At 42.9% G+C, this 27,694-nt stretch overlaps 1 protein-coding gene across 1 annotated transcript; it reads right to left on the bottom strand.

The window, feature by feature from the left end:
- Positions 1–27,502, bottom strand: LOC115104111 (lamin-A-like). The gene is made up of 14 exons (XM_029625336.2): positions 27,336–27,502; positions 23,370–23,581; positions 21,009–21,397; positions 6,164–6,320; positions 5,574–5,699; positions 5,122–5,295; positions 4,776–4,901; positions 4,368–4,588; positions 3,886–4,222; positions 3,566–3,673; positions 3,255–3,374; positions 3,005–3,061; positions 2,469–2,672; positions 1–2,235 (listed from the first exon to the last, which is right to left on the bottom strand). The coding sequence occupies exons 3-14, from the start codon at positions 21,359–21,361 to the stop codon at positions 2,200–2,202; spliced, it is 2,019 nt and encodes a 672-aa protein (XP_029481196.1). The 5' UTR covers positions 21,362–21,397; positions 23,370–23,581; positions 27,336–27,502; the 3' UTR covers positions 1–2,199.
- Between the last annotated feature and the right edge of the window lie 192 nt (positions 27,503–27,694).

Raw genomic sequence — 27,694 nt, forward strand, 5'->3', positions numbered from 1 at the left:
TGTTGGGAAAATAATTTTACTGGTCTCGAACATAAAAGGAAAAAAATTGTAAATCACTACTACATTCTACATGGATTGCATGGTTTTTCCATATTAGGCATAATCATTTCTTACAAATTCAATTGAGCATTATGTACCAGGACAATTTCCGTACAAATAAATCTATAATTTCCATTGTCTTTAAAGACAATACCACATATCTTTGGAATTGACACTTCATAATGCAAAAAGAATACAATTTTCAATGATCACTAGCCGGTATCAATAAGGCACTTGAGACATGATGAGAAAAGAAATACTGAAAGTGACAAAAGTAATAATCATTTTTTACTTGGACAGTTTGAGCTTCTCTAAGGTTTTTCGGTTAACAGTGAGAATAAGCACCTTTTTCTCCTATTTGGTAGTGATAGAAATGTGTATGAAGTACAAAAAAAACACAATGTTGCAAAAACTATCAAGTATTCTCAGAAAATCTTTACTGCTTATACATCCTATAAAAAGGCTGCCAGACTAGTACATGCCTCTAATATGAAGTGGTTAAAGCTTTGTAGATGATTATAGCTAATTTTTTGACATAGTTGTAAAGAAATAAGAAGCCCCCTCACCCCCCTCAAAAAATACCCAAAAGCAAAGCCTCTAAGCTCAGAAAAACACAGCCATTATAATCCTTTAGTGGGAGAGAGGACAATAATCTCAAGACTACAACACAAGAATACAGAGGATTGGCATCATATCATGAGGAATTGATGTTTTAAGTCTCATTTAGGTTTCCTTCTCAAGTAAATACTCTTTCTGACCTTGTCAAAGCGAGTTCTTATGCACCATTTAAATGTAAACACAGTAATTGATTACACTGAAAATATGGCATACTGTGTAGTTCATTAATAAAGTAAACTTTTGGCCAGATAATACCATATAGTCCAACTACCCCTATGGGCCATTCAGGCTCATGCTTACTATCTTTAACTATCTGTACCCATTCTTTCTGACACTACACCTGATACAAAGGTACAGAATGTACACATTGTTGCAATGCTGTCATGAGAAGGTAAGCATTGTACTTTCATTTAAATCAACACACTTCCAACAATTTCTGTCTTTAGAGTCTGACAAACCAGAACATCTATTTCTCAAGCTGCCACATTCCCTCAACCCTAAAAATGCAAAACCATAATAGAATGTTACAGTAACATTACTATAATCCATCTGGCAATTATCTCAGACTCAAAATGCAGCAAAATAGTCCCTATAAATCATGTGTCTAGATCTGATGAGTTGCCCTACAGTAACTGTTGTTTTTTCATACAAGACAAAGGTGAGGTCAGAGGTCAAGTCAGACAACGTTAGAGGTAATCCTCAAAGAGGAAACTATTTCTAGAGGTCAGTCATGTCAAGACCTTACAATACAGTACCACTTTGTCTTCTCCATATCTGTGTGCTCATCTCGTTTTGGTATCCTTTCTTTAACAACTACATACCTCTTTCAAGCCTGTGAAAACAAGTCACAATTTGGAACCTATATCCATATCACCATAGTAGTCTGACTGATTCATGAGTAATAATTTAGATGTCATTCCACAAAAAACTACTGTCTTGTGTTCAGAAATATAAACATCTTGATGGCAGTGTCAAGTTTGAGCTCCTCTTTGTAACCATGGCTTTAGAATGACCAATCCCATCGCTCAGTCTAATACACACCCCCATAATCCTCCAGGAGTCAGAGGGGGTTAACTCCATCTCTATTTAGTGACATTTAGGACATTCTATGGTAGTGTATGTGGAATACCAGGGCAGAAAACCCTGATTCCAGCCCTCATGTCCACAGATTCATAACAGGATTTGCGGCTGTGCGTGTTTACTGTTGACAGCTTAGACATGAGACGCGAAAGCCCACTATGGATCAAAGTCCACTGTAATGGTAAAGGTGCTTTCTGGTCCTCTCTCCCTAGATATGGCCCAAAACAGTGGAAGTATCTGCCCAGTCCACATGCAATATACCTAGAATATACAAGCTCATATATCTGAAGTGAATACGCAGCTCCTAAGCCCTTCGCCAAACACCAAAGTCAATCTAACCTGCCGATTATGGCACAAAATAAGACAGATCATATATGAAACAAAGGAAATAAAGAGTAAGAAAGCGTCTCCCATCCATGTGTGGGAGGTTGATGTCTTAGGTAAGGTGGTGCCTGTCTGGCTTTACATGATGGAGCAGTTCTCCGGTCTGGGACCTCCCTGAGAAAGACAGGAAGTGACATAGGGGGGGTTAGAGGAAGTGAAGGAGCCGGGAAGGGGATGTTGTCATAACAGCAGGAGAAACAGGAAAACTGGGTGTTGCTGTGTGCATGATTCAGAGTCAGAGAATGAGGGGTGTTTGTGCTTTGACACAGAAAGTGTGTGTGTTAAGGGTCTTAAAATGTGTGTTAAAACGATATACATGATACATGATCAAAAAGATCCTACAGTACCTGTCTGGGTGAGTTGCTGCCCATTATGAAGAGAGGAGACATCAGGCCCTCAGGCAGACCTCCTCCACTGCTGACGGAGCAGGAGCCGCTGGACACCCCTGAGGTGGCACAGCTCTTATCAGACGGCTGGCCACACGAGCCACAGACCACCGTGCGGCTCCGCAGGTTGTACTCACTGTCCACACCGCACGCACTGTGGTTGCCCTGCAGAAGGAGACAGAACAGAAGATTCCAACATTACTGGTAAATACCAACTGTAGCCACTGTGGCTCCTACAATTGTTGAGCTCTGGGACCCAGTGAAGTTAAATAAAAGTCTTTCCATTTTTCTTGTCCCTTTAGAGAAGGTTTTAAGTGTCGCACCCCCCTGGCCTTGTTCGGTGACTAAATAAGTACTCTACATTAATTAACCTATTTTCATCTGAAACAGGGGATCATGAACAACATTTTGGCTCAATAGTCTTCCTCACAGTGCAAGTATAGTATGAGTACTTTATTTATCCTGAGCCTGCGGCTTTCATAAACAGTGAGACTCACGTCATCGTCATCATCTTCCTGGAACAGGGTGCGTGTGACTTTCCTCTGTGCCATTTCCTGTGGGAAAGAGGCGCAGAACAGTCCATTTGTCAACCGGCTATGCCGTGAGTAAGGTAATTTACCTAATCTCACATGCATGTATGAAGTGGGATGATGTTGCCAAGAGCAAAACTGAACAGTCAAAGGGACAATGGGAAGGTACAACTACAAACATGTGACGTGTGTGTGTGTGTGTGTGTGTGTGTCTCACCTCCCCATTGGCGCTGATCAGGGTGGTTTGGAACAGGTCTCCACTGCCCCATGAGCTCTGGGTCTTCCACACCAGGTCTGAGGGGGGGTTGTGGGTGCCGCCTGCTCCTGAAGCCCAAATCTACAGAGGGAAGAGGTACAGGACTGTCTGTTATGACCTGATCACATACTATAGATACTTTACACAGTGGCCCACATTGTGACAAACATGCTGATCACTCTTAGAATACACACTTCTCTCAACATGCTGTACTAAAAACTGAATACAAACATAGTTGATGACAGTGCAGACATGACGAAGCTTTTACTCACTGTGACGGTCTGTCCTGCCTTGAGGTTGAACTTGGGGGGGAACTTGTAGACGATGGGAGTGCTGCTGCCCACCTGTCTCTTCACTTGCCAGTGGCCCAGGAGCTGGTCCTGAAGGAAAACAGATAAGCATCGTCTGTTTCAGCCAACTAAAATCACTAAGTAGAAAAGAGATATTGTCCTTTTACAACATCACCCAACATGGTGTTTTTACGACAGTAGCTTCCTTACAAAACCTGTGCATTTCATCATAGCAGAAAGCCTGCGACGCATCGTAGCAGAAAGCACCCATTGTATGTCAAGCTGGCAGATGAACTCCATACCTCGTTGGCCTTGTTGCTGAGGCGGACGAACTTCCCCTCCAGGTCCACCTCGTCCACGGTGACGCGGCCGCTCGCGGATGCCTGCTGGGCGATGCGTGTACGCGTCACGGCACCCCCCGCCAGGCTGGAGGTCTCACTGTCGTTGTCATTGAGACGCCTCTTCTTGGCGCTGGCCGTGCCTGAGGAGTTGCGGCTGCCGCTGGTGGACTGGACTATGCGGCCGCTGTGGCTGTGTCCTGAGCCCGAGGTACGGGTGGTAAGTGTGTGTGCTGAGCCCGAGCCAGTGGTACGGGACACGGTGACTCGGGTTGGGGGAGGGCTGGGGGACAGACGCAGTCTGGGGGGGGCAGAGAATAAGATTGTTGATACTAATCTAGTGAGGTTATGTAGGTTACATGAGTTCATTTAGTTCAGTCTGTGAGTGGCTTTCAGTGTGTGTGTACACATGATGTGCATTGTGCATATCTGTCATGTCTCCTCACCTCTCCTCCTCTCCCTCCAGCAGTTTACGGTAGGCGCTGATCTCCATGTCCAGGGCCAGTTTGATGTCCAGCAGCTCCTGGTATTCATCCAGCTGTTGCTGCATCCGCATGCGCATGTCCCCCATCTCCCTCTCCTTGTCCTCCAGGCGCCGGCGCATCATGTCCCGCTCCCGGGCCAGAGACTCCTCCAGCTCACGCACCCTGGCCTCACTCGCCGCCAGCTAACACACAGAGGGTTGATACGCCGGTTAGACCAACCAAAGGACGATATTTGATGAGATGAACTGTGCTAATACGTTGTATTAGAGCCAACACTAGAGCTAAGATTACAGCTGTCAGAGCTCCACAGTATGGAGATACACGGTAAGAGGCTTCTGTGATTGACAGGTGGACAGGGTGCAGCCGTACCCGTTTCTGCAGCTGGCTGAGCTGGGAGGACATGCCCTCCATCCGCACGCGAGTCTGCTGCAGCTCCTCGTGGGCCGCCCCCACCAGGGTACTGTTCCTGTCTGCAGAGTGACGGGCGTTCTCCAGCTGAGACACACACAGGGTCAGAACGAAACCATATGCGGTATGTGTCTGTGCTAGTTTGGCACTGGGCCAGTGAAAAGATATTGAATGATGCATGGACAGTACTACCGATTTCAACTGGTTGGACAGCTTAGTGAAATTAAATAACACTTCCGTTTTGAACTGATTTACTTCTAGTCCACGTTTGAGCTGGCAGTGTGGACCCGTGGGTTGTGCTCCCTACCTTGGAGGTGTAGGTCTTCTCGATCTCCTCCTTGTAGATGCGGACCTGCTCCTCGTGCTGGGCTCTCAGCTCTATCAGGGCCTCGGCCAGCTTACTCTCATAATCCTGCTTTGTTCCTGCACTGTCAATCTCCACCATGCGAGACTCGTGCCTGCGCTTGGACTCCCTCAGCTCCTGCAGGGAGATAGATGGTACAGGCATACTTGAGCTATGGAAGAGGGGGTGAAAGAGTAACCTCATAAAACAGACCGATCTCGGGGTTCCATCAGTCTGGTTTACAAGGCTAGTGAAGAGGACAGAAGAGGAAACAAAAGAAGTGAGAGAAAAAGAGTGAGATGGATGAGGAGCAGATCAGAGGGAAAAAAGGAAAAGAGACTAAATAAAGTCTGAGGTAAAAAGAGAGAGTGAAGGGTCAAGGGAGAAAAGGAGAGATAAAAGAGGGAATGTCTCACCTCTCCGTAGATGTTCTTCTGGAACTGCAGTTCTTCCTTGATGGTCTGCAGGCGGTTCTCAGCGTCCACTCTCCTCAGCATCTCATCCTGAAGCTGCTTCTTAGCGTCACTCAGACCGGTCTCCAGCTAAAGGGACAGAGTTTAAAGTTTGATGTTTAACTTTGGGGTTCTGTTAGATTAGATCAAATGTGACTAATTTGTTGATCTGAAATCAACTGTCTAGTTATCAAAATCGCTTTGGCGAGGAGGAATAGAGGAGCTGCATGTAACATGTCAATACATGACTGGGTGAAACTATAGTTCACCGATGTGACCAGAAGGTGGCGTAGGAATATTATTCATTTCGGAGTTCATTGAGAACGATCCACCGTGATGCACTGACCCTGACCCAGCACTAGCCCCAAAAGTCATATTCACAATTGACAGTTCCTTAAAAGTAAGTCAATATCTTTTCTTTATATACACTGGAAGATTAAAAACATTTTTTTTTAGCAATCATATGCAGTTTGAACCCTGTACCTGAGGAGAGAGTACGCAGTATGTGTAGGTTTCAGAGTTGTCAAAGCTATCCATTAGGCCTGGTCTCTTACCTTTGCTAGCTGGGCCTTCAGGTCCCTGACCTCAGCATCTAGAGAGCGTTTCTCCCCCAGGGCGGTGGACAGAGAGGCATCTTTAGAGTTCAACAGAGCCTCTAGATCCCTCAGCCGGGCCAGAGCTGCCTCCAGGTCTGACTCCTTCTTCCCATTTCTGTTCAGACAGGTAGACAAATACATCAGTTTCCTGTTTCACTAACAAGGTCCGTGTTTGAGCAACTTATGTCTAAAGCAGTATGATTAACATAAAAGCTATTATGCATTTAGGCTCTTACAAAAAAAGAATCAAATTGTTTAGTAACCTCTGTACATAAACTTCCCATTGACAAACATTATCCACATAGGTTCCGATTCTGGGATAACATACTCACTACCTGTGAAAGACTCCTGAATGCTTTAAGCTGTCCTTAACTGAACTCCCATCATATTGAATAAATCCATTGACAGGAACAAAATTGAATCAAGCTCACCGTGTTCTAAATTAAGGCCAACATAGGCACCCCTGAGGGAATCTCAGTTAAATCAAACACTGGTTGCAGATCCAACTTTTTCCTGGACTAAAAGGTCCTGAAGCTTCAGCACATGCGTTTCTTTACTCACACATTTTTGTGGTCTCCTTCCCTTCACATGATAATTCTGATAAGTGTTAATGGTGAAACGCCCATGCAGCATCTGCATTCCAACCATGAGCTCAATCAGTTACATTTGAGCTCAGGGATTTCAACCAGCTACCTTTCGGTTACCTGGCCCAATGCCCTTAACCGCTAGGCTACCCTCCCATTTTAAGGGGATGTGCAATTAGATCTTGAGTTACGAAGTTGTCTACAGTGTTGTTTTGAATGATAAACAGTGAGCAGATTTGAGAGCAGATGGTGTTAAACTGTAACATAGCCTGCTTGTGTATTTCTCACGTTTAGGCCACGAGAGAAAAATGCGGTGGTGTTTTGTCCTTACAGTAACGTTACACTATGCGATTATATTCAGTTATGTCGAATACTATCATGATGTGATCTTGCAGACATTGATTCAGCTTTGATCTAACTTTATTAAAACGAGCACGAGTCGCTGGAGTAGGCCTAAATCAAAAACGTTCGCATTTGTTTGCAGGTGCGTGTTTTTTGTGTCGGACCTCTAAAGCAGGCATCAATTTGCAGTAGTGGTAAAAAAAAAAACTGAAACTTGGACACGGACCGGGAAAAACTATGTAGCCAAACAGAGGAGGATGGGGAAGTGGTAGCTTGAGCTTCATACCAGTTTTGCTAGCGCTCAGTGAAAGCCGAGCAGGAAATAGATTCCCCGTTATTACATTTGGCCGCTGCAGTTCAATGTTCATGGTCACTAATGACGCCCATCTGCTTGGGAGATGGCTTCCAGACCACTAACCCACCACTCAGCCCTCATGCTCCCCCAGCCACTGCCAGCCTACAACAACCCTCTCTACTTCCAAATGTATGCATGTATTCAATAAAAAGACACACACAAAATCGGAACCATATGTACACGCCCGTATAACCTACACCCGCACCAGAACACACAGTCTACAATGGAGTAGAAATATACTCTGGCACACACCGAGTAGCCCTCGTCCCATCTCAGATTTCACAAAGGCCCAGAGAGCACTCCTGTTCAGCAGGGTGAGTGACTGACGGACTAATAGGTGGCATCCAACCGCATTTACCGGCACCATCACGGCCACCCACACTTGCATGAAAACAAAGAGCCAACACATCATCCTTCGTGCACAGGAACACAAACACCCATACGATATTACAGTGATAATGGACAAGATCCAGCAATTCAAGTGTACAGAGGCATTAGTCTGTAGAAACGGGTCCATTAAAAACATTGTCTGCATTTTTAAATCAAAATTAGCTTAGCAATATATGTGGCAGTAGACTGCCTAGTCTGATCTGAACGAATTCAACCAGTATCCTTGTTTTGTAGAGGCTGAAGGAAACTCTACCCCTGTCTAGATTTGATTGGGCTCTACTCATTAGACTTTGACAGACACCGGGGTCATAATTAGTGTATTTTCCACCTGTGTGGATGGAGAGGATCAGTCTAACAGCTTGTACTGATAAGCCTGACTGACAGCGACACACAGGAGAGCTCAGTGGGATGTGAACAAGGAGTCATGTGAGGAATGTGCTGGTACTGTAGCCGGACATGGCCAGGCAGGGAGAGATGGAAGGTTGTTTTTTTTTCCTGGAGAGTGGGCTAAGAAGAAAGGAATCATTTCCGGTCGGCTCCTGTGCTGAAATATTTCCACTGAACTGCAACAAGAGTCACTGTTTTAGCTAGGCTTAGCTCTTATGTCACAGACGCGCACACATACACAGGCCCTCATACACCCAGGTACTTGGAGGGCATAAGACAAGGTAGTGTGAAGACATGTCCCACTAAATAGCAACCTCTCAACCAAAAACAAGCAAACCAAGAAGGACAGCTTTAGTGACTGGGAGCAAATGAAACAGCAGTTATTGTATTGTTGTCATTTTTACAACTATGTTCAACAATATTTGTTACGTTTAACTGTGGCTCTAATGAAGTTCTCACTGTTCCAGTGGTTGGGAGGGTGCTGTTTGTGTGGAATATTTTATAATAGTCATTCAAATATAATAGACATAGGAGAACCCAGAATAACCCAACGTAGGGCTGTTAGTCCTGTGTTATGAGGTGTGAGTGTGTCTGCATGTGTGTATAGCCCAACTTGCACACAGAGTTGGAACAGTAAAGCACTTGACATTCAGACATCCAGACATTCAGTGTTTAAATAAGACATGGAAACATTTTGTGCTGGGGCTACATTAATGCCTCCAGAACTGTAGCGTGTGTGTGGGTGGTGGGCCACTTATTATGACTAAATGGGCTATGTGGATCAGCTCTGGTACTGAATCTATGGTGATATAGAATGTAAATAATAAGCATGTATATGATATTATCTCATGTGAATTAAAGGTTGACTGATTTATCAGCATGGCCGATTAATTAGGGCCGATTATAAGTTGTCATAACAATCGGTAATCGCCATTTTTGGATGCCAATTATGGCCGATTACATTGCATTCCACGAGGAAACTGCATGGCAGGCTGACCACCTGATACGAGAGTACAGCAAGAAGCCAAGGTAAGTTGTTAGCTAGCATTGTCTTTAAAAAAACAATCAATCTTAACATAATCAATATTTAACTACACATGGTTGATGATATTACTAGGTTAACTAGCTCGTCCTGCGTTGCATATAATCAATGCGGTGCCTGTTCATTTATCATCGAATCACAGCCTACTTCACCAAACGGGTGATGATTTAACAAAGGCGCACTTGCAAAAAAAAGCACAATCGTTGCACGAATGTACCCAACCATAAACATCTTTCGCCTTTCTTAAAATCAATACACAAGTATATATTTTTTAAACCTGCATATTTAGTTGAAAGAAATTCATGTTAGCAGGCAATAATAACTAGGAAAATTGTGTCACTTCTCTTGCATTCATTGCACGCAGTCAGGGTATATGCAACAGTTTGGCTCATTGCGAACTAATTTGTCAGAATTTTACATAATTATGACATAACATTGAAGGTTGTGCAATGTAACAGGAATATTTAGACTTATGGATGCCACCCGTTCGATAAAGTACAGAACGAGTTTCACTGAAAGAATAAACGTTTTGTTTTCAAAATGATAGTTTCCAGATTTGACCATATTAATGACTAAAGGCTCGTATTTGTGTTTATTATATTATAATTAAGTCTATGATTTGATATTTGATAGAGCAGTCTGACTGAGTGGTGGTAGGCAGCAGCAGGCTTGTAAGCATTCATTCAAACTTTACTGTGTTTGCCAGCAGCTCTTAGCAATGCTTGATCACAGGGCTGTTTATGACTTCAAGCCTTATCAACTCCTGAGATTAGGCTGGCAATACTAAAGTGCCTATTAGAACATCCAATAGTCAAAGGTATATGAAATACAAATGGTATAGAGAGAAATAGTAAACAAACACGTCATAATTCCTATAATACCTGCAACCTAATATTTCTTTACTGGGAATATTGAACCACCAGCTTTCACATGTTCTGAGCAAGGAACTTAAACGTTAGCTTTTTTACATGGCACATATTGTACTTTTACTTTCTTCTCCAAACAGTTTTTGCATTATTTAAACCAAATTGAGCATGTTTCATTATTTATTTGAGACTAAATAGATTTTTATTTCTGTATTATATTAAGCTAAAATAAAAGTGTTCATTGAGTATTGTTGTAATTGTCATATAAATAAAAATAAATAAAAAATCAGCTGATTAATCGGTATTGGCTTTTTTTGGTCCTCCAATAAATCGGTATCGGTGTTGAAAAATCATAATCGGTCGACCTCTAACGTGAATGGCTGGTCGCTCCAGAGTGGAGCAGCGGTCTAAGGCACTGCATCTCAGTGCTAGAGGCGTCACTACAGACTCTGGTTCAGTTCCAGGCTGTATCACAACCGGCCATGATTGGGAGTCCCATAGGGCAGCGAACAATTGGCCCAGCATCGTCCGGGTTATGGCTGTCACTATAAATACGAATTTGTTCTTAACTGACTTGCCTAGTTAAATAAAGGTTAAATAAAAAAATGTAATCGAATAGCTTTAAGAAGATCATATAGGTCATAGTAATACAGGAGGCCTGGCTGTGATGACATAGAATGTGAATGACCTGAGTATGGCAATATTGGATGTGATGTGTGTCAGTAACTTTGTTCATCAGCTGTAGTGGAGGATATAGGTGATAATGAATGGCATTGTTGATCCTCTCTAGTGTTGAGGATACGGATGCCTGTTTATCGAAGACTGCCAGTAAGCCTGCAATGCGTTTGTTTGCTCCAGGATGTCAACCTAATGGAATTGCAAGCCCTGTAAACAATGGGAGGACATGGCAGAACATCATGCCTGAGCGTGAATGGGTGAGAATGTGTGTGTGCAAACTAAATACATTTGTAGAGCAAAATGAACTTCGAGTTTAGTTTACATTTGAATCCATGCAAACTTGAACCACACCTCAGAAACCGGTGTGGATGGAAGTCTGTTTTGATAAACAGCATGCGTTGGATGTGGACAGTTTACACAACAGAATTTTAGGAGATAAAGAACCAAACCAGTGTACTGTATTTATAGCATATAGGGTGTGATGTGTTCAATTTTCACAATTACTCATAGGCCATTGATCCAGGCATCTAGAAACCATGTAAAGAAAAGGAGTTAAGGAAGCCTACAGTTAACAGTCTGATTTAGATAAGCGATTATGCTTCGAACGCACTGTAGCCCAACTTTCTCCTGTGCACATTAATGTTGTGATCATCTCGGTTACCCAGAAGTAAAATTGTCTTTCGTAAGTCTGTCAATTACTTCTTAACATCTGGAGGGAATGGCGTTAACAAATGTGATTACCTTTGTGCAAAGGAAGCAAAAGCTCCTCCCTCGAAAACTCTTGGCCAAACCCCTCCCTTCTAATTGCCATAGTGTTTCTCATGGCCAAAATGCACATTTTAGTTTAGATTATTTTTAATTACAGACAATTTTGACTTTGTAGCTGTGGAATCTAGTGGAAACCATTTATCATCCGCACATGGGCTTGAAAGGCGACCGCACCAGTTTAAGCACCGCCTTCACCCAATCCTGATTCGTCCAAGTAATCAACGATGAATACCTAAAACCAGTAACTACTGCTGCTGGTAATCTGGTGGTGATCCACGCCGTTTCATCTGTCCACCAGAATTTGTCTAGGAGAGATTGTTGTTGTGACAACAGTGTTATATCAAAGCCCACACAACTTTAAAAAGGGCAAAGAGCTCTGTCTCTAAATGTTTTCCAGTATACATAGAGAGCAGCAGAGCTACTCCCGAAAGAGTTTATTGAGAGTGTGTGTGTGTGTTTGAGAGAGAGAGAGCAAGAGAAAGCGAGGGGAGGAATAATAAAACAGAGGAATGTGTTGGTTCAGCCTCCACTGACTCACTGCTATCTTTGTCCACGTCATTGACGAGAATTGAGCTAGCCCGCCTAAAAATAATAAAAAAAACACAGAATCGACAGAAAACCCACAATCCTGGCTGTTTTGCTGTGTCGTTGCTATGACAACAGAGGCCTACTCATCAGGCCTAAAGTATGGCATTTCCCCACATTTTGGATGGAATGGATAAACACACAGAATTTTCACTGCCAATGCTTACTTTGAGCATATTTTCCTTTATAGGCCTATTTGGAAAAGCTTTCCTGCTAGGCTCCTGGTGGAAAATCTAGCCTATAATTACTACAATATGACAGATGCATCATGCAGAATACCCCCAAAGCCTTAAAGGCTGTTTCCCATGAAGTTGATGTTAAACAGATCATTCATTGTATGCACCTGATATCATATTTTAAAAACGTAGACACTTCATTGGAAACTAACAATACTAGACACTACTTTAACCAGGGATACATATAGTTCACATCCAAATGACTTTTTACACATAACTACTACAGCGGCATGAATATAGACAACTATGAACGCTCCTATACTATGTGTTTGTGTGTGTGCGCGTGCACCCATCCTCTGGTCCTCTCCCTATATTACCACACCCACTTTGACTCTTTATTTGACCTTTATTTAACTAGGCAAGTCAGTTAAGAACAAATTCTTATTTTCAATGACGGCCTAGGAACAGCCTTGTTCAGGGGCAGAACAACAGATTTTTACCTCGTCAGCTCGGGGATTCGACCTGGCAACATTTCGGTTACAAGTCCAACACCCCACTCTCACTCTTTTTACGCACAGTAAATTACTTTCCCCAGTTCCCCCACCTTGTAAACACAGCCATTTCCCCATCAGTGCACCGTAGTGAGGCGGTCAATGCTAAATCACCCCACGAATGGGAAAGGACAAATCTCAATGGAGTCGCACAGTCAATCAGGCAGTGCAAAAAGCCCTCTGGCCTCTCTGTGCTATTAGGGGGTCTGTTAGGAATGAGAACGTAATCACCCCCTCTGGTGTTACTACAGTCTTCCACTGCACAGAGTTGTAATCGCCCGTCTGGCTGACATGTGTGAACACGTGTTGGTGGGGTTCCTTGGAAGTTGGAAATTAACGGGGGGGGGGGGTCCTCCGTCCCTAAAGCCCATCTTTGGGCTCCCATCTCTATTAAATAGCTATCCTTTCCAATCCCATTTTCCCAATCCCAAAGTGGTAAGTGTATGATACAGAGAACACAGAGGGGGAAAAGGAAGGCTGTTGAATAATGGGGTCTTAGTGCAAACGAGGTCCAGAAATAGCAGTAGAGTTTTTCCAAGACCAACAGCCAGACTATACAATGTGTCAGAGTTTACAGCATTGATTAAATGAAGAATGTACATTTCGCATTTAAAGTTCAGTATTCAGACCATGGATTGGTTCAACTGTTACTTCTGTATTGATTCAACAAAATGCTTAAGTATGTCATGGTATTATTTCAACTAAAAAAGGTTGTTTATGTGCACATCATTTAGAAGCACTGTTAAGAGAACATGGAGATCTGACATTCAAATAAAAATAATACAAAGTACAGGCTGGCACATGATCAGGTCTCTTCTGGGATCAAAAAGACACTGGAAGGGATTGTTTTCATTCCGTGTGTGTGTGAGAAAGAGAGATAATTCACAAGGGGAAAACAACCCAGCCATAGCCAGAAGACACCCACTCACCATCTCCCTATGGGCAGATGGGAAAAGAATTCCTAGTATTTCACCACCAACATCATGGTGCTCAAGACTACCATCTTCCTTTGTGTTTCAAATATACAAGCAGCGAGAGGGGGGATATGGAGAGGAGGCCATTTCGTGTCACATAAACATCCTACACATGGGTCGTGCTCAGTAGGTACAAAATGTTTTGAAACAGAAAAATACCACCCCCATTTCAAAATGTTTTTCCCCCTTGTCATGTCTATTGAACATGTCTATTGAACATGTCCCTGCTTGTGCCTCCCATAATATCCCAATTCAAACACATGGCCAGCAATGAGGGAAAATAAAGCATCTCTCCCACAGACAAGGACTTCTTTGTAGCACTGGCTCTGTGTGTAAGTGACACAGGCCCAGTTCCACTTTTAATGATTAATTAGTGATTCACCATGACATGAGTCAGAAGCCTGCTGCCCTTTCATTCAGCATGTTAGCTATTGTTGTTTGATTTGATTATCTCGCCCTGATAAGGTAGATTACTAGAGAACACAGGTTAGCCAGTTTGTCTTTTTACCACTCGTTTTATAATTCTTCAACTGTCAGGAGTGTTACGTACACAGAAAACGATGTAGCTATGTATATCAATTCTTACACCTCTTAATGTCTTTTAAAAACATGTAGTAGTCTGTATCACGAGTTTCAGTAGGTAGAACTCTATGCTCCATGTAGATGAACAACAAAAGTGTGTGACTGGCTTTGACAGAACAAACAGAGCCAGCAGTGTGCACCACCCCCCCCCCTGAAATCTGGTTGGCCACCTCAATAGCCCCCCCAGAAATTCAGAGATCTGATAGGTCTTCTCTGAATATATTGATATGACACGCCCCAAGCATTTCACAGGAAAAAGCATCCGAGCGAGGGAAACAGCACCCCTCTGCTAAAAAGAGTATGACATGTCCAGACAGCATCAGATCCATGGGTTACAGATAATGAGACAGAGGGGCACTGTTCGCTATCATAATTATTATTTTAATTTTTTTTTTACATGTAAAAAAATATTCAGGTTCAAAATGGTATGGTCCCCCTAAACTGTGTCTGTGTCCCACCTTGGCCACTCCATTCGAAATGTTCTGGAAACGCCACTGAACAGAATCAGAGCTTAACTGATCTGAGGCCTATTACCCCATGCAGCTGCATTGAGTTACAATGAAAGCTCTGCTGTGGTGCCATGTGAATAGATGGGGAGTGGTGCTAACGTTAGCATTATGGAACTAATACAGCAGACTGTGTGGCGCCTATGAGGAAGAGCAGTGTTAGCTTTAACATTCCTGGTTGCTAAAATTCTAATAGTTTGCCAAATTTCAGTTTGTGACAAAACAAGCAAGTATAGTGTAGAGAATCATTGTCCATCTAAACCGCTGTGAAATATCTTTTCCATAAACAAAAATGTTGTATTTTCAGCTGTTTGAATCTGGTGTACAAACCCAAAAAGTAAAAGATGCAAAAACTAAACTTAACAGGGAGCATAGAAATATGCACATAGAACAGATCTATCGCTTCTTAGACTTGCTTTCAATGAAAATGACAGATCTATAACCCACATTTCTATGTGAATTTGGTCAGGTCGACCAAAAAAAAGTTACATAATCCAACTTTAATAGGTAAAGATTAGTTCTCTTCTGCTCTACGGTATGTAAACGTCCGTAAACGTATCCCTAAGTGAGCACTTGCATTGAGGAGTAGTCTATAACAGTGCATCGGTCAACATTGGCCTGCATCTGGTTAAACATCACAATAATCCTTTGAAAGCTTGGATTGTATAGGCGCCAGTAAAGAAGAGTGATGGTTAGTGACACAAAATGCTAAACATCTGGAGGTATTCCTGTATGTTCAAAATGCTCCATGCAAACATCAAACTCTGTTGAATGAAATGAAAACGCTTCAGACATATTGATCATTTCAAAATGTACTTTGAGCATTCAGAGTTGTGGTAATCCACATTACTGATCAGATTAGAACATTTGGGGTCGCACACACCTCATCCACTACCAAATGGGAACATCCCAGTGTGTTGAGTGTAACTTACTTTGAGATGTGCGTTTCTGTGTGTGTTTTAATTTGCATTTGTGTACATGCAATGTGTGCGTCTAAGTATGATGTGTGTTTGTGTGGCGTGAGCATGTGTGCAGAGGCCCAGTATCTTAAAGTGATTTACCTTGTTAGCGAGCGGATGACTCATTCAGCTTGGCTGGGTCTTGAAAAGAATCAAAGTGCTATGGAAACTCTCATACACTCATTCCAGCCCCCCAATGTCTTCTCCGAACACAGTACTGGTCTACTGAAAACACTCCTCTTTAATTATAAAAACTCCATTTAGCCCAACAAAGAGAGCTCTTTTTAGCAGACATCACATTCACAGTCTTAGCACATCTGTTTTGCATTGCCATGTACTTTGTTAGGGCTAGTGGAGCGAGTAGCCACGCGACTAGGCTAGGTATACTCCCACTAGCCCCACTCACGCCTATGGAGAGCCCTAGAGCCTAGGGGACACTAAGTTGAAAGACAAAACAATGTATGAAAATAGCCATCAATTGTAGAACCTTCATAACAGACTTACTATTAACAACATTTCATGTTGTATAACCGCATCCATTGGAACAGTCAGCATTCAAGCTCCCTATGCATTACTAGTCAATAAACGAGCTGCTGAACTAACTACTAATGGCACAGTAAACACTCAAATGCTCTCAATGATAATCAACGACATGAAAACAACGAGTACTGGTTGTTCACGAAGACAACTTTGCTATAACACTCGCTCTGCGTATTTGAACAGCGCCGGTACATCATCGTTCATTGGCGGGGAGACCATGTTTGCTCTTGTCCAGTTTAGGACAGAATGACTTCATTCAAACACTTCGGACTTCAATGGGTTCCTCCTGTTGTCCGGCTGTGTGTCGGCCAGGCAGAACATTCACATGATTAAATGGAAGTAGAGTGCATTACACGTCAACTAATTGTTTAGAGTTTCCCTGAGCTAAAAGTAGCAGTATAGTCCTTGGTTACTAGTGGAAACCAAACTGTGTTTAGAAAATATTTGGGCTGCCTTGGTAGCCTCCTTGTAATTACTATCCTTGTGGGTACTGTAAATCCCCAAAACAAAGAAAATTCTCCCCCGCCAGGACAAAGGCTGAAGTTTATGGGTTAGGTTTAGGGTTGCGGGTTAAGGTTAGGTTTAGAGAAAATAGGATTTTGAATAGAAATCTATTTTAGGTCCCAACAAAGATAGTAAAACATATGCTGTGTGTGAGCGAGCGCAGAAAAGAAAGGAACTTTCTTAATGAAGGAAATGTGTTTGTGCTATATGATAAGTGTACTTCCTGCTGTGTTCTCTGATAGCCCCAAAGTGCTACAAGTTGGCATGGCAGCCACTCCCAACGCAAAACGACTTCACATCAGATTTCCATCATTCATGTCATCGTAATGAAATGACAAGGAAATATGTTGGAATACTTCACACTGTAACCATATGAATTCTAATGAACATTTACCCTGCAAACCGTACCCTCAATAAACAGACAACACATCATAGGCCTGCGTGTGTCAGAAGATCTTATCAAAATATCTATTGTCCTGTCCCACCCTTAGCCATCTGTTCTGTTACTCAGTGTCAACAGGTGTGGCACACAGCAACCTTGGAAAAGAGTCAGGAAATACGGAAAGGGGCACGGCTATTGACTTTTGAAATCCCTCAATTGTACAACCTATTCCGCCACCTTTGATCATGAATGCCTACAAATCTTGACAAAATCAGTTAATTGCTTTACAGTCTGCAATAGATTAGTGAACCATCTTTACTTCCAGGGAGTGAAGAAAAAGTCAAAAAGCAAAAGGTTTTAACAATATAATTCACATTGTAAACTGGACAGAATTTAAAGTGGCATTTTTCAAATAGGTGAACCGACAATAAGATCTAGAGAGAACACCGTATCTGCAGAGTCGGCATGGGTCTCCCTGTATATTGTCAACACAAAGCAGTCTATTCATCCAGACGTCTATTCATCGTCTGGAGGGGAGACAGGGGGTTGTTCTGCCAATGACGACCAGGAGCAGGTTCCCCCACACATGCTCCTGTTTCACAGCCACTGGCACAGATGGAAGGCACTGTGGCACGAGACTAGCGTCCGCCGCCCCTCTTATATTCTAGAGGAGGAGAATCCACAGTGGATGACTAGACCTTGACGAATGTGGGAGTGTGGGCCAAGCCTTGGGGCTTATGTTGTAGCTTAGCAAATCATATTGCAGCGTCTTAGTTGAGCAGTCAATATTTTAGGCTAGCCCGCTTGTGTTCTAGCATCGGGATTCTTACACTATCCTAACAGTGGAACATGCTTTAGCCAAACAAGGTTCGTTTTTATCCCCCACTGGCAAATAATTTACAAGCTAGACTGGGTTGTAGACGAGCAGTTTACATCCTAGTAGCCCAATGGCGGCGGTCTGCCCTCAGGGGAGTTGCATGTGTCTGTTGCGACACAAAGACGAACGACTGTGTGGCGTGGCCCAATGGCATGTCTATGAACAGGTGTTTGTGTACATGTCTATGTCTAAGAACAGGTGTGTACAGTCACAGCCCATGGTAAGTGACAGTTACATCTGTTGCAGCACACATCAAAACAGGGCTCTAGAGGGCTTGGCACTGTATATTGTAGGGCCTACAGCAATGGGGTATTATAATATTTGAATGACTAAGAATATTGTTGAAAGGAACATGCACACTTTGTATTTAATTGTTGGGACAGTAATATGTATGTATATATGATAAGAAAGTTGTATTTACTTGCATTATTCTAGCAAGCCCTCACAGGGCACCAGCCAGTGGTAATAACATGGTGTTGATAGGGAACTAGCTGATACATATTAAATATTAATAAAGCTGCACTGCCGCAAAGGTCCAGACCTAAGGATAGGCCACAGCCACAGCCCCTTCCCTTTCCACAATCCCAGGGCCCTGAAAAACCTCTGAGTCACCACCCTGTCACACACCAATGCCAAGACTCCTTGGCTGCTATGGCAACCAAACACTGGCAAACACACCGGCTGCAGGGTAAGAGACCGAGTCTGCCCACGCAGGCCTGAGTGATACATTTCCACTACGCGTGTAACAAATGATTGGTTTCCTTTGGAAAACAATATAGTTATAGGCAATGTTGCTATTCTTCACTCAGCTAGGGACCTTACGGCACAATGGGAAAGAGAATTTAAGTGAACTGTAAAATTCCATTCACTCACCAAACAGACTTGGTTTTTAAGAGTCACTACTCTCTGAAATGCATCTACTTCTTCAGACCGCCTAACTCACTCAACATCCTCAAGTCAAGATCCATAAGTCCACACCCTGACCAAGGCCGGCACTCAAACACAAACCCACCGCAGAGCCACACCCTCACCTGCAATGTTGGGCACACCAAATATTGCACATTTTGTCTTGACGAAAACACTGCAAACATGAATTGAAACATTAAGCCAGCAAAAACAACCAAGACTCCACCCTCACGTCTCTGTACAGACGCTGTTGCTTCAACATTGCAATTGCACAGTGTTGAAACTCACTGAGGCATGTCAATGAGAAGCTGTTGAAGACAGTGTTTGCAGTTGAAAATATTCCTATTCTCTGTTTGCTACTCCCTTTGGAGGGAAGCCCATGCATAAACAAGGGTACGTTAAAGAAACAAAGTAAAAAGAGTAAATACAACTAATTCTTTCAACAGTCTTTCATTTCCTCAGACGCACTCCAACCCGATTTGCACTTTGCCAAGACTTTCAAACATTCCTGTGGAGTCATTGCAGGCTGTTGCCTGCTAGTAGGAGAGAGTTGTGCCATTTTCTGTCTGTGGACACATTTACCGACTGAACTCTGGTAGACAGATCCCTTTAACATTCTCCCCAAGGTCTAAGCCTAACCTACCCAGCCAGTTCAGATTGCTCAGTTGCTTGGAGAATGATGCTTACAACACCAGAGTTTGGATTAAAGCATGTTTTATCTTAACCTGGAAACCCGCTTACAGGATTTGATTGAAAAGTGTTGTGTAACAACACATTGCATGCATGGGATTGTGGGAGTGTTAACTTACGAGTGTAATGACACAGTCAAGCGAAAAGGAGCGATCTGTTTGTCAGGGGCGTGGCCCCGTGGCTGGGCCCTTTGTAATGACATTGTGGGGGAATACAGTATTCCTACCCAACCTGCTGCAACCCACCAGGAATGTACTCAACTAATGTCTGGCATGTCGCTCTCCACACCTCTGTCTAAAGGATTTTAGAAGTCAGAGTTTAACTAATAGGTGGTGTGCATTCTGGTGCAAAATGGATGTTGCATCACCCAGATGTGGATTAGAAGCACTAGCACTCACACCCTCAGTGGCAAACTGCCTTGGAATTAAAGGTTGCAATGGGTTAAATTCAATTATTTATTACTAAAGGCTTATCTGATCAATGCTCTGACAAATGTGCCAGCATACTAGGTATCCAGTCCAGGGTGAAAATGGTTCCAGGGTGAAAATGGTTTCAGGGCTGGTGTGCTTATGGTTTGGAAGAGAGAGCAAAACCTGCTGTAGTAGTGGAAATCTACTTCACTGAGAATGACCGTAGTGAAGGACTGGAGTAAGAGCAGACCTGCACTGGTTGATCAGTCAGAGCCACTACAGGGAAATAACACCACCACAAATTATGTGTAGTGAAATGAGATGGTGTCTCGTACTCTGGTTTGAATATGCCCCTCCCTATCATGTAGGAGGTTGTAAGCAGGTAAATTTGTGTCAGTGAGATTACATGTTGAAGCACAATCACTTTCATATTCAGGCTAAATTAATTAGTCCCTTGGCCAAAACCCAACATGTCCTGCAGCCAGAAACTTAGACAGGGAGCATGGCTTTAGACTAACTTTATGACACTACATTCAGATACAGGATTACCCATAAACCTCCTGCCTTTCTGTCCCCATCCCAGCGTTTCCCCTAATAATACTCCTGCCACCCAATCTTCTCAAGCTCTCTTGCCCCCCACCTAGAACATTTGGCCTCAATTCAATTGAACATTTGTGTTTGCAGCCTTTGCATGCTGTCTACGAAAAAATGACCTATAGGGGAAACCCTGTCAACCCAATGTGTCCTACCTGACTTTGAGCTCCTTGTACTCCTCCTTGACTTTGCCTAGCTCCAGCTGCAGTCGGGCGCGCTCCTTGGCCACCGAGTCGAGGGTCTTTCGGGCATCGGCAAGCTCCGTTTCATAGGCCGCCTTCATGCCCGTCACCTCACGGCTGATCTCGGTGTCGGACTCGGTGATGCGCATCCGCAGCCCAGCATTCTCTATCTCCAGCGAGCGCACCTTGTCGATGTAGACGGCCAGCCGGTCGTTGAGGTTGCACAGGTCGTCCTTCTCCTGCAGGCGGGAAATGCGAGTTGGGGTGAGCTGGGTGGTGGCTCCGCCGCGGCTGGTTCGTTTCTGACCCGTTTCCATAGTGGACATCTAGTAAGTGGTTCAGGTGGTTGGCTGAGAGACAGGCTGTGGAGGGAAGGATTCATTCATTAACATCAGATAGAGCAAATGTTAGAACAAGTATAGCAAAAGAATGATGGCACCATGTGACTTTACATGTGCCCAAATAGAAAATAGTAAAGGAGGTGGGGGGTTGGGGCTTAGGCGTGTAACAGCTATGCATCTCTCTCACTATTATAAGCCTTATTAAAATGCTGTTTGGGTGGTTAAGCAACTTTGACTCTCTCCTGAGCAAGTCAAATGACCACCGTCTGGCGTCTGCACAGTGAACAGGCAATTACGATAATATACAAAATATGTATTCAAGAACTACAGAAGCATACAAAACAATGGACAAACATTATACAAGTAAAGAATAGCTGCATCCTCTCCTTTGTCGGCCAACTGCTTGTTGAGACAGAGTGAAGTATTAACAGCCTGCTAATTATGCCAGAGTTATTCATTCTGAGAAATCTGTCCAATGGTTGTTTCCCTCCACTTACATTCGGCTTGCCTAAACCTCAGTCATTATACCACGGCCTTGACTCACTACATAAATAAAACACAGCAGGATGCCCTGATTAGGAGATGAAGAACCACTTTCTCAATGTTTAGACGGGCAGAGGCAGCAGTGAAATGACTGTCAGAAAGTACTGGATAAAAGGCTTTCGAAGCCCCAAAAAACTAGCTGAGATTCCACTCTGGAACTTTGATATGCCAGTTGAGTATATTATGCTTCCACAATATATTGACAATTAGCCATTTAAAAAATGATATTTTCTATATCCATAAATTCATCTAGAAAAATATTGTTGAAATCTAAATACTACAGAGCAAGCTGTGACGCTTCATATGCCACCAATTCTGGCTTTGTAGCATCTACAGATGAAACATTGAGGTCTTATAGGAGGCCTTGGTAAGCCCAAAATGTCATAAATATGCCAACTTTGATTATTTCTCAATTATGCTTTTAGATACAAATTTCAAATACACACTGAATGTACCAAACATTAGGAACACCTTCCTAATATTGAGTTGCAACCCCTTTTGTCCTCAGAACAGCCTCAATTCGTCAGGGCATGGACTCTACAAGGTGTTAAATGTTCCACAGGGATGCTGGCCAATGTCGACTCCAATGCTTCCCACAGTTGTGTGAAGTTAGCTGGATGTCCTTTGGGTGGTGGGCCGTTCTTGATACACTTAGAAAGCTTGAGCGTGAAAAGCCCAGCAGCTTTGCAGTTTGACACACTCAAACCGGTGTGCCTGGCACCTACTACCATACCCTGTTCAAAGGAACTTAAATATTTTGTCTTGCCCATTCAATTGTCTTCAGGCTTAAAAATCCTTCTAACTAGTCTCCTCCCCTTCAACTACACTGCTTGAAGTAGATTTAACATGTGACATCAATAAGGGATCATAGCTTCACCTGGTCATGGAAAGAGCAGGTGTTCCTAATGTTTTGTAAACTCTGTGTGCATCAACAACCCTTCTTCCAAAGGACTATTGTATGGATTACATTTTGTGAAAATCCCCAAAATCATGGTCTTTTTAGACTGGGTTTCGTGAGGAATCACTCAATAACGGATAGATGACATCTATTTCATTACTTGTGCAATAAAACAGTACATATGATAAATAAGTAACTGATAAATGTGAACATGTTAACACTCCATATAATGTATGTATCAATCCCTTTCCATAGATAACAAGGTACTTTTGGAAAGAGTAACTACTACATTACTTTCCCCAATAACCATACATTAAAGTAACTTACACTGAATTACATATACTTTAAAAGGTCACATCCGAGTTGTTATCCCACGCCCTCAACTGGTCAACAACGAAAGTGAAATTTGAATTAAATGAAATTTGAACTGTACACTATAGCCGTCAAGATCAAAGTACAAGCAGGAACCTACTCTCACATCTCTGTTAGTGTGGGCTGACATTCACAACAGTCAGTCAAAGTGCAACCAGAGCCAAAACGTCTTTATCTTACCTTAGTGGGTGTGTGAGGTTGTGAGTGGAAGCCTCCTGGTGGAGCAGTGTGTGTGTCTGCACAGCCGGACCTCTCTGGAAGTTCAGCTGCCGCTGTGTGTTGTAGATAGGTGTTCTTCTCTGGGTCTGGGGTGCCCCTGTGGAGTATAGGGAGGAGGATCAGTGCTGTCTGTGTGTTGTAGATAGGTGTTCTTCTCTGGGTCTGGGGTGCCCCTGTGGAGTATAGGGAGGAGGATCAGTGCTGTCTGTGTGCCTTTGGCTCACGCTCTGGAATGGCTGCGTCACGGTCTCTCCCTGCACATGTATCGCTGAAGAGAGAAAGACAGCGGGAAGGAGGGAGAGATAGGGACAGGGAGGAGCCAGGCTGGACTAGTACAGACAGAGCCCACACACAGCACAGCAACTACTCAGCTCCCTGGTGTCTCGATCTTACTCTCTTTTCCTTTCTCTTTCATTCACAGTGGGCTCACAGACACAGTGATCCCAACTGCTTGCACGTGTGGCCTGTCAGTGAAAGCTCCACTTTCAAGTGCAAACAGACAGAGAAACATGGTTGGATGGAAAATCAGTCCTTATCCATTCTTTAACTGTACGGAGCTGTACAAATGAGTCTAGTCTGTAATTGCAAATTATCACCTTACTGTCAGCTCACAAATAAAGATTGCGCTTGCACCATTTAAAAAAAATCAAAAGACCAAAAATCCCAAAGAAAAGTCTGTTACTCCTATATTTCCAATGAAGGGTACAAAACAGTACACCAATACAGTAATTCCCATGGGTCATCTTCAAGCTCCCAGGTCACTTTATCATCTCTGCTGGAAGATGGATCTTGTATTTATTGCCTCGGGGTGGAGTTAATGAAAGAACAGGTCCAATCAATTCCAATGTCAGGAGAGGATGGTTATTCTGGGGTGTGTGTGCGTGCATGCATTGTGGATGGAGAGTGTGGGCATGGCATTGGACAGGCCCAGTGGCTATGGGAGTACCCTGGCGAGGCCCTAGCAGTGGAAAGGACCTGTAATTCTGTGGCCTTCTCTCTCTGAGTCACACATACCAGCACAAACAGCTCAGTGTGTTCAGTGGTGCCCCCCTCTTATTTTACCCCTCCCTCTCTCCCATTTCGCTATCTCCCTCCCACTCACTGTTCTTGCTCCTTAGGCATTCCCTTAACAAGTGGTGGAAAAAGTACCTAATTGTCATACTTGAGTACTATTTAAATAGTAAAGTAAAGATACCCCCCCCCAAAAAACAACTTAAGTAGTACTTTAAAGTATTCTTATATAAGTACTTTACACCATTGCCCCTAACAAACAACAAGCTTGTTCCAAATGAAATATTTACCTCAAAAACTCTTATACTGGACATTGGACTATACTAACAAGCAGCAAATAGCCAACGCTTTGACTGGACTGCATCTGTGGCTGAACCATAAAGGACTAAACAAACCTAGTCATAAGAAGCCACTGGGTTTGCTTCAATTCATTTTGGTACACACACACAAAGCACACAAGCCAAAGGATTTTATGGTTAACAATGGTAGGAACGGGACGATACCAGTATCGCGATACTTATTAGTATTGTGGCAAGGAAATCAAACACAAAGCGGATTTTACTTCTTTAGGAAAACAGCCCTAATTTTGGAAACAAACATTATGTCATCCAGAATCACATTTATTTATTTTCCAAACTATATTTTACATATATCAAGTTAAAGGACCAAAGACTTGTCTGCTTCGTGCTCTCATTTTTGCATTCGGAAAAAATATTATGATACCGGTATCCTCACAGCCGCAAACAATTAGAGATCGGACTTCATTTCAGGGTTTGGATGAAGGCAGTTGCTTGATGTAAAACCAACACACAAAGTGGGTCCGCTGAAACCCAGGGCCAGGAGTGAATGCTCCAACTCTCTGAGGCACTCCTCCAGTCAACAGGCAGGATGCAACTTTACGAGACATAACAGGAAACAAAAGGCATGTTAACTCTGCAGTCAGCCCTTTCTTTTTCATCCTCTTTCACTATTTCTTTCCATGTCCCTATAGCATTCCAAGAGGGCAGCAAAAAACCCAAGGCACTCTGTTGAGCAATTTTTTATTTTATTTATTTATTTTACAAATGAATGCTGTGGCACTACATACAAGAATGAGGGTTAAGAATTTTGCCCTGAACAATTAATGGAAGATGGGACTTGAAGGGTTTACAGGCAAGTATTCAGAACATCCCCTACAGTAACATTCCTGTTTCAAAACCAAAGAAACATAAATCTCGTTTCCTTCATGACCTCTCATTTAAGGGCTTGAGTAAATGCTGCAATACTTCTCATATCACAGCATAATCATACAGAGACTATCTTTGGCTGGGTATGGTACATTTACAGTTACTTTCATATCACAGTTGCTATGACCAGCAGGTATACTGTACTCACACCTGCTCTTGCTTTGTCCTGGTATCATTCTTAAAACGCTCTGTCAGACCCTGGCCACCGTGTCAACTCTTTCAACAAAATGAACAGCCTTTGCACTATGGAGAATACAGCATGAACAATGGGCTGTTAAGTCATCAAATCGTTAATAAGCCACCTGTACAGAATGCTGGGAAATCTACTGTACATGTTGTTCGTATCTTCTAAGGCCACAGTAAAACTGCAAATAGCAATCACATAGTATGGAATATTCACCCGAATCATGATTACAGTATCATTTGATGTTACCCTTAACAGTAGTATCACTTGTTACATTTCTCACCGCAAGGCATATCCTGCATGGCATATCCTAGTCTATTTTATAATTCCACCTAGGTTTATTTTGTTAGCTTGAAAAATGAACAAACAGCTATAGAGAATCATTTTTTTTACATGCAGTTGAAACAGGTTGCTGTAGGCTGTTTGCTTTGGTGTAGCCCATCTATCTGCCTCAGTTTATTGAGTGTGAATTGTGAATGTACTATTGAGCAACCAAAGCTGCAAACATATCCATCTCGCAAACCTTTTTAATCAAATGTGGTTTTGTGACCCAGATCAATCTCTACAAAGTTTTTTTTTTTTTTTTAAATAATGTAACTTTTTAAATATACATTAGCCTACATTGTATTAAAGTTCAGTGTATGCTAGGGTGGCTTATACTGCATGGTGTATGAATGGCTTTTGATGCATTGTCCGACTAGTATTAACTGTAAATCCTTTACCCTCGGGGGAAGAATAGCAGGCTTCACTTCAGATGCTCTACTCTTCTGCTCCTGATTTACAAAATGTATCAGCAGAGTACAATAGGACTACATTGGCAGACGATGTGCTAACTTTGTCTTGTGCAGCATCCTCCCTTTGGGTGGGACCAAAAGATACAGGACCACAAGGGACAAAGGATCAAGGCCCAAGGTCCCATTTAGCATAATTAGGAACATGATGTGATTGTGAAGTGTCCCATAGGAACAGACAAAGAGGGTATATGGCTCAAAAGGGAAAATAGCTCCAATGTGCCCCCTCCTAATCCTAACCACTTGTTTATAAAGCTGACTGAATATCTAGCCAGTGACTACTGAGGCTGATGATGATGAGCAGGTCCAAATATGGGTAGGGAATGTAAATGTAATTCATCTCTCATCATTCCATTCGTTTGAAATTAACATGTTGGTAGGTAGTACTTGACGTTTGAGACACGTGTCCGCGCCCCTTCCTGCCTTCTGTTATCCATCCAGTCCAGACAATTATTCCTCCTTCAGTTAACACAGGCAGAAACAAAAGGAATATAGGCGCCACCCACCGGCCAACTGTTATTGAGAACGCTGACTGACGTGAAGTGCAGGAATTACATTTGAGGAAACATATTATAGAAAGAAACTTGACGGAACAATGCTGATTGAAAACAGCAAACCATTTCACCTGAAAATAAGTGGTAACCTATATATTTGCGGATAAACAAACTCACCTCAACAGACATATGGCCATATTGGCTTCTTTGATAAAACTTACCAAAACCAGGTGGGGACTTTTTGGTTTGTTTACAGATTAAAGAAAGCCACTTCAAAATCCTACGCATTTGTCATCCGGACGTTAAATTTAAGTAGCCTACAATTTGTTTGAAACACTGATGTAAACTACATGGCATTTAATGTTACAGCCATCTGCAAATTTGATTACATTGCTGCGCCCGCCAACGTCTTCTTCTTTGGTATCATGGCGTTCGCTCATTTTGTTTGAGCATGCCGCCACCTACTGTGCGGTAGTGTGTTGTCAGTCAGGTTATATTAATTTTGTAACACGAAAATAAAAAAGGAACGGGGAAAGGGTAAAAAATGGCACCACTAACCGTACACCTAGATACAGGTGTA

The sequence above is a fragment of the Oncorhynchus nerka genome, linkage group LG3 (genome assembly GCF_034236695.1).
Source record: "Oncorhynchus nerka isolate Pitt River linkage group LG3, Oner_Uvic_2.0, whole genome shotgun sequence".
NCBI classification, from domain to species: domain Eukaryota; kingdom Metazoa; phylum Chordata; class Actinopteri; order Salmoniformes; family Salmonidae; genus Oncorhynchus; species Oncorhynchus nerka.

What these genes read in the sequence shown, in the direction of transcription:
- LOC115104111 (XM_029625336.2), bottom strand. Translation starts at nt 21,361, where the DNA reads ATGTCCACTATGGAAACGGGTCAGAAACGAACCAGCCGCGGCGGAGCC. An exon ending in AGAAGAACATCTACGGAGAG is followed by an intron (nt 5,296 to 5,573) that starts GTGAGACATTCC and finishes ATCTCCCTGCAG; the next exon opens with GAGCTGAGGGAGTCCAAGCG. An exon ending in TGATCAGCGCCAATGGGGAG is followed by an intron (nt 3,062 to 3,254) that starts GTGAGACACACA and finishes TCTTTCCCACAG; the next exon opens with GAAATGGCACAGAGGAAAGT.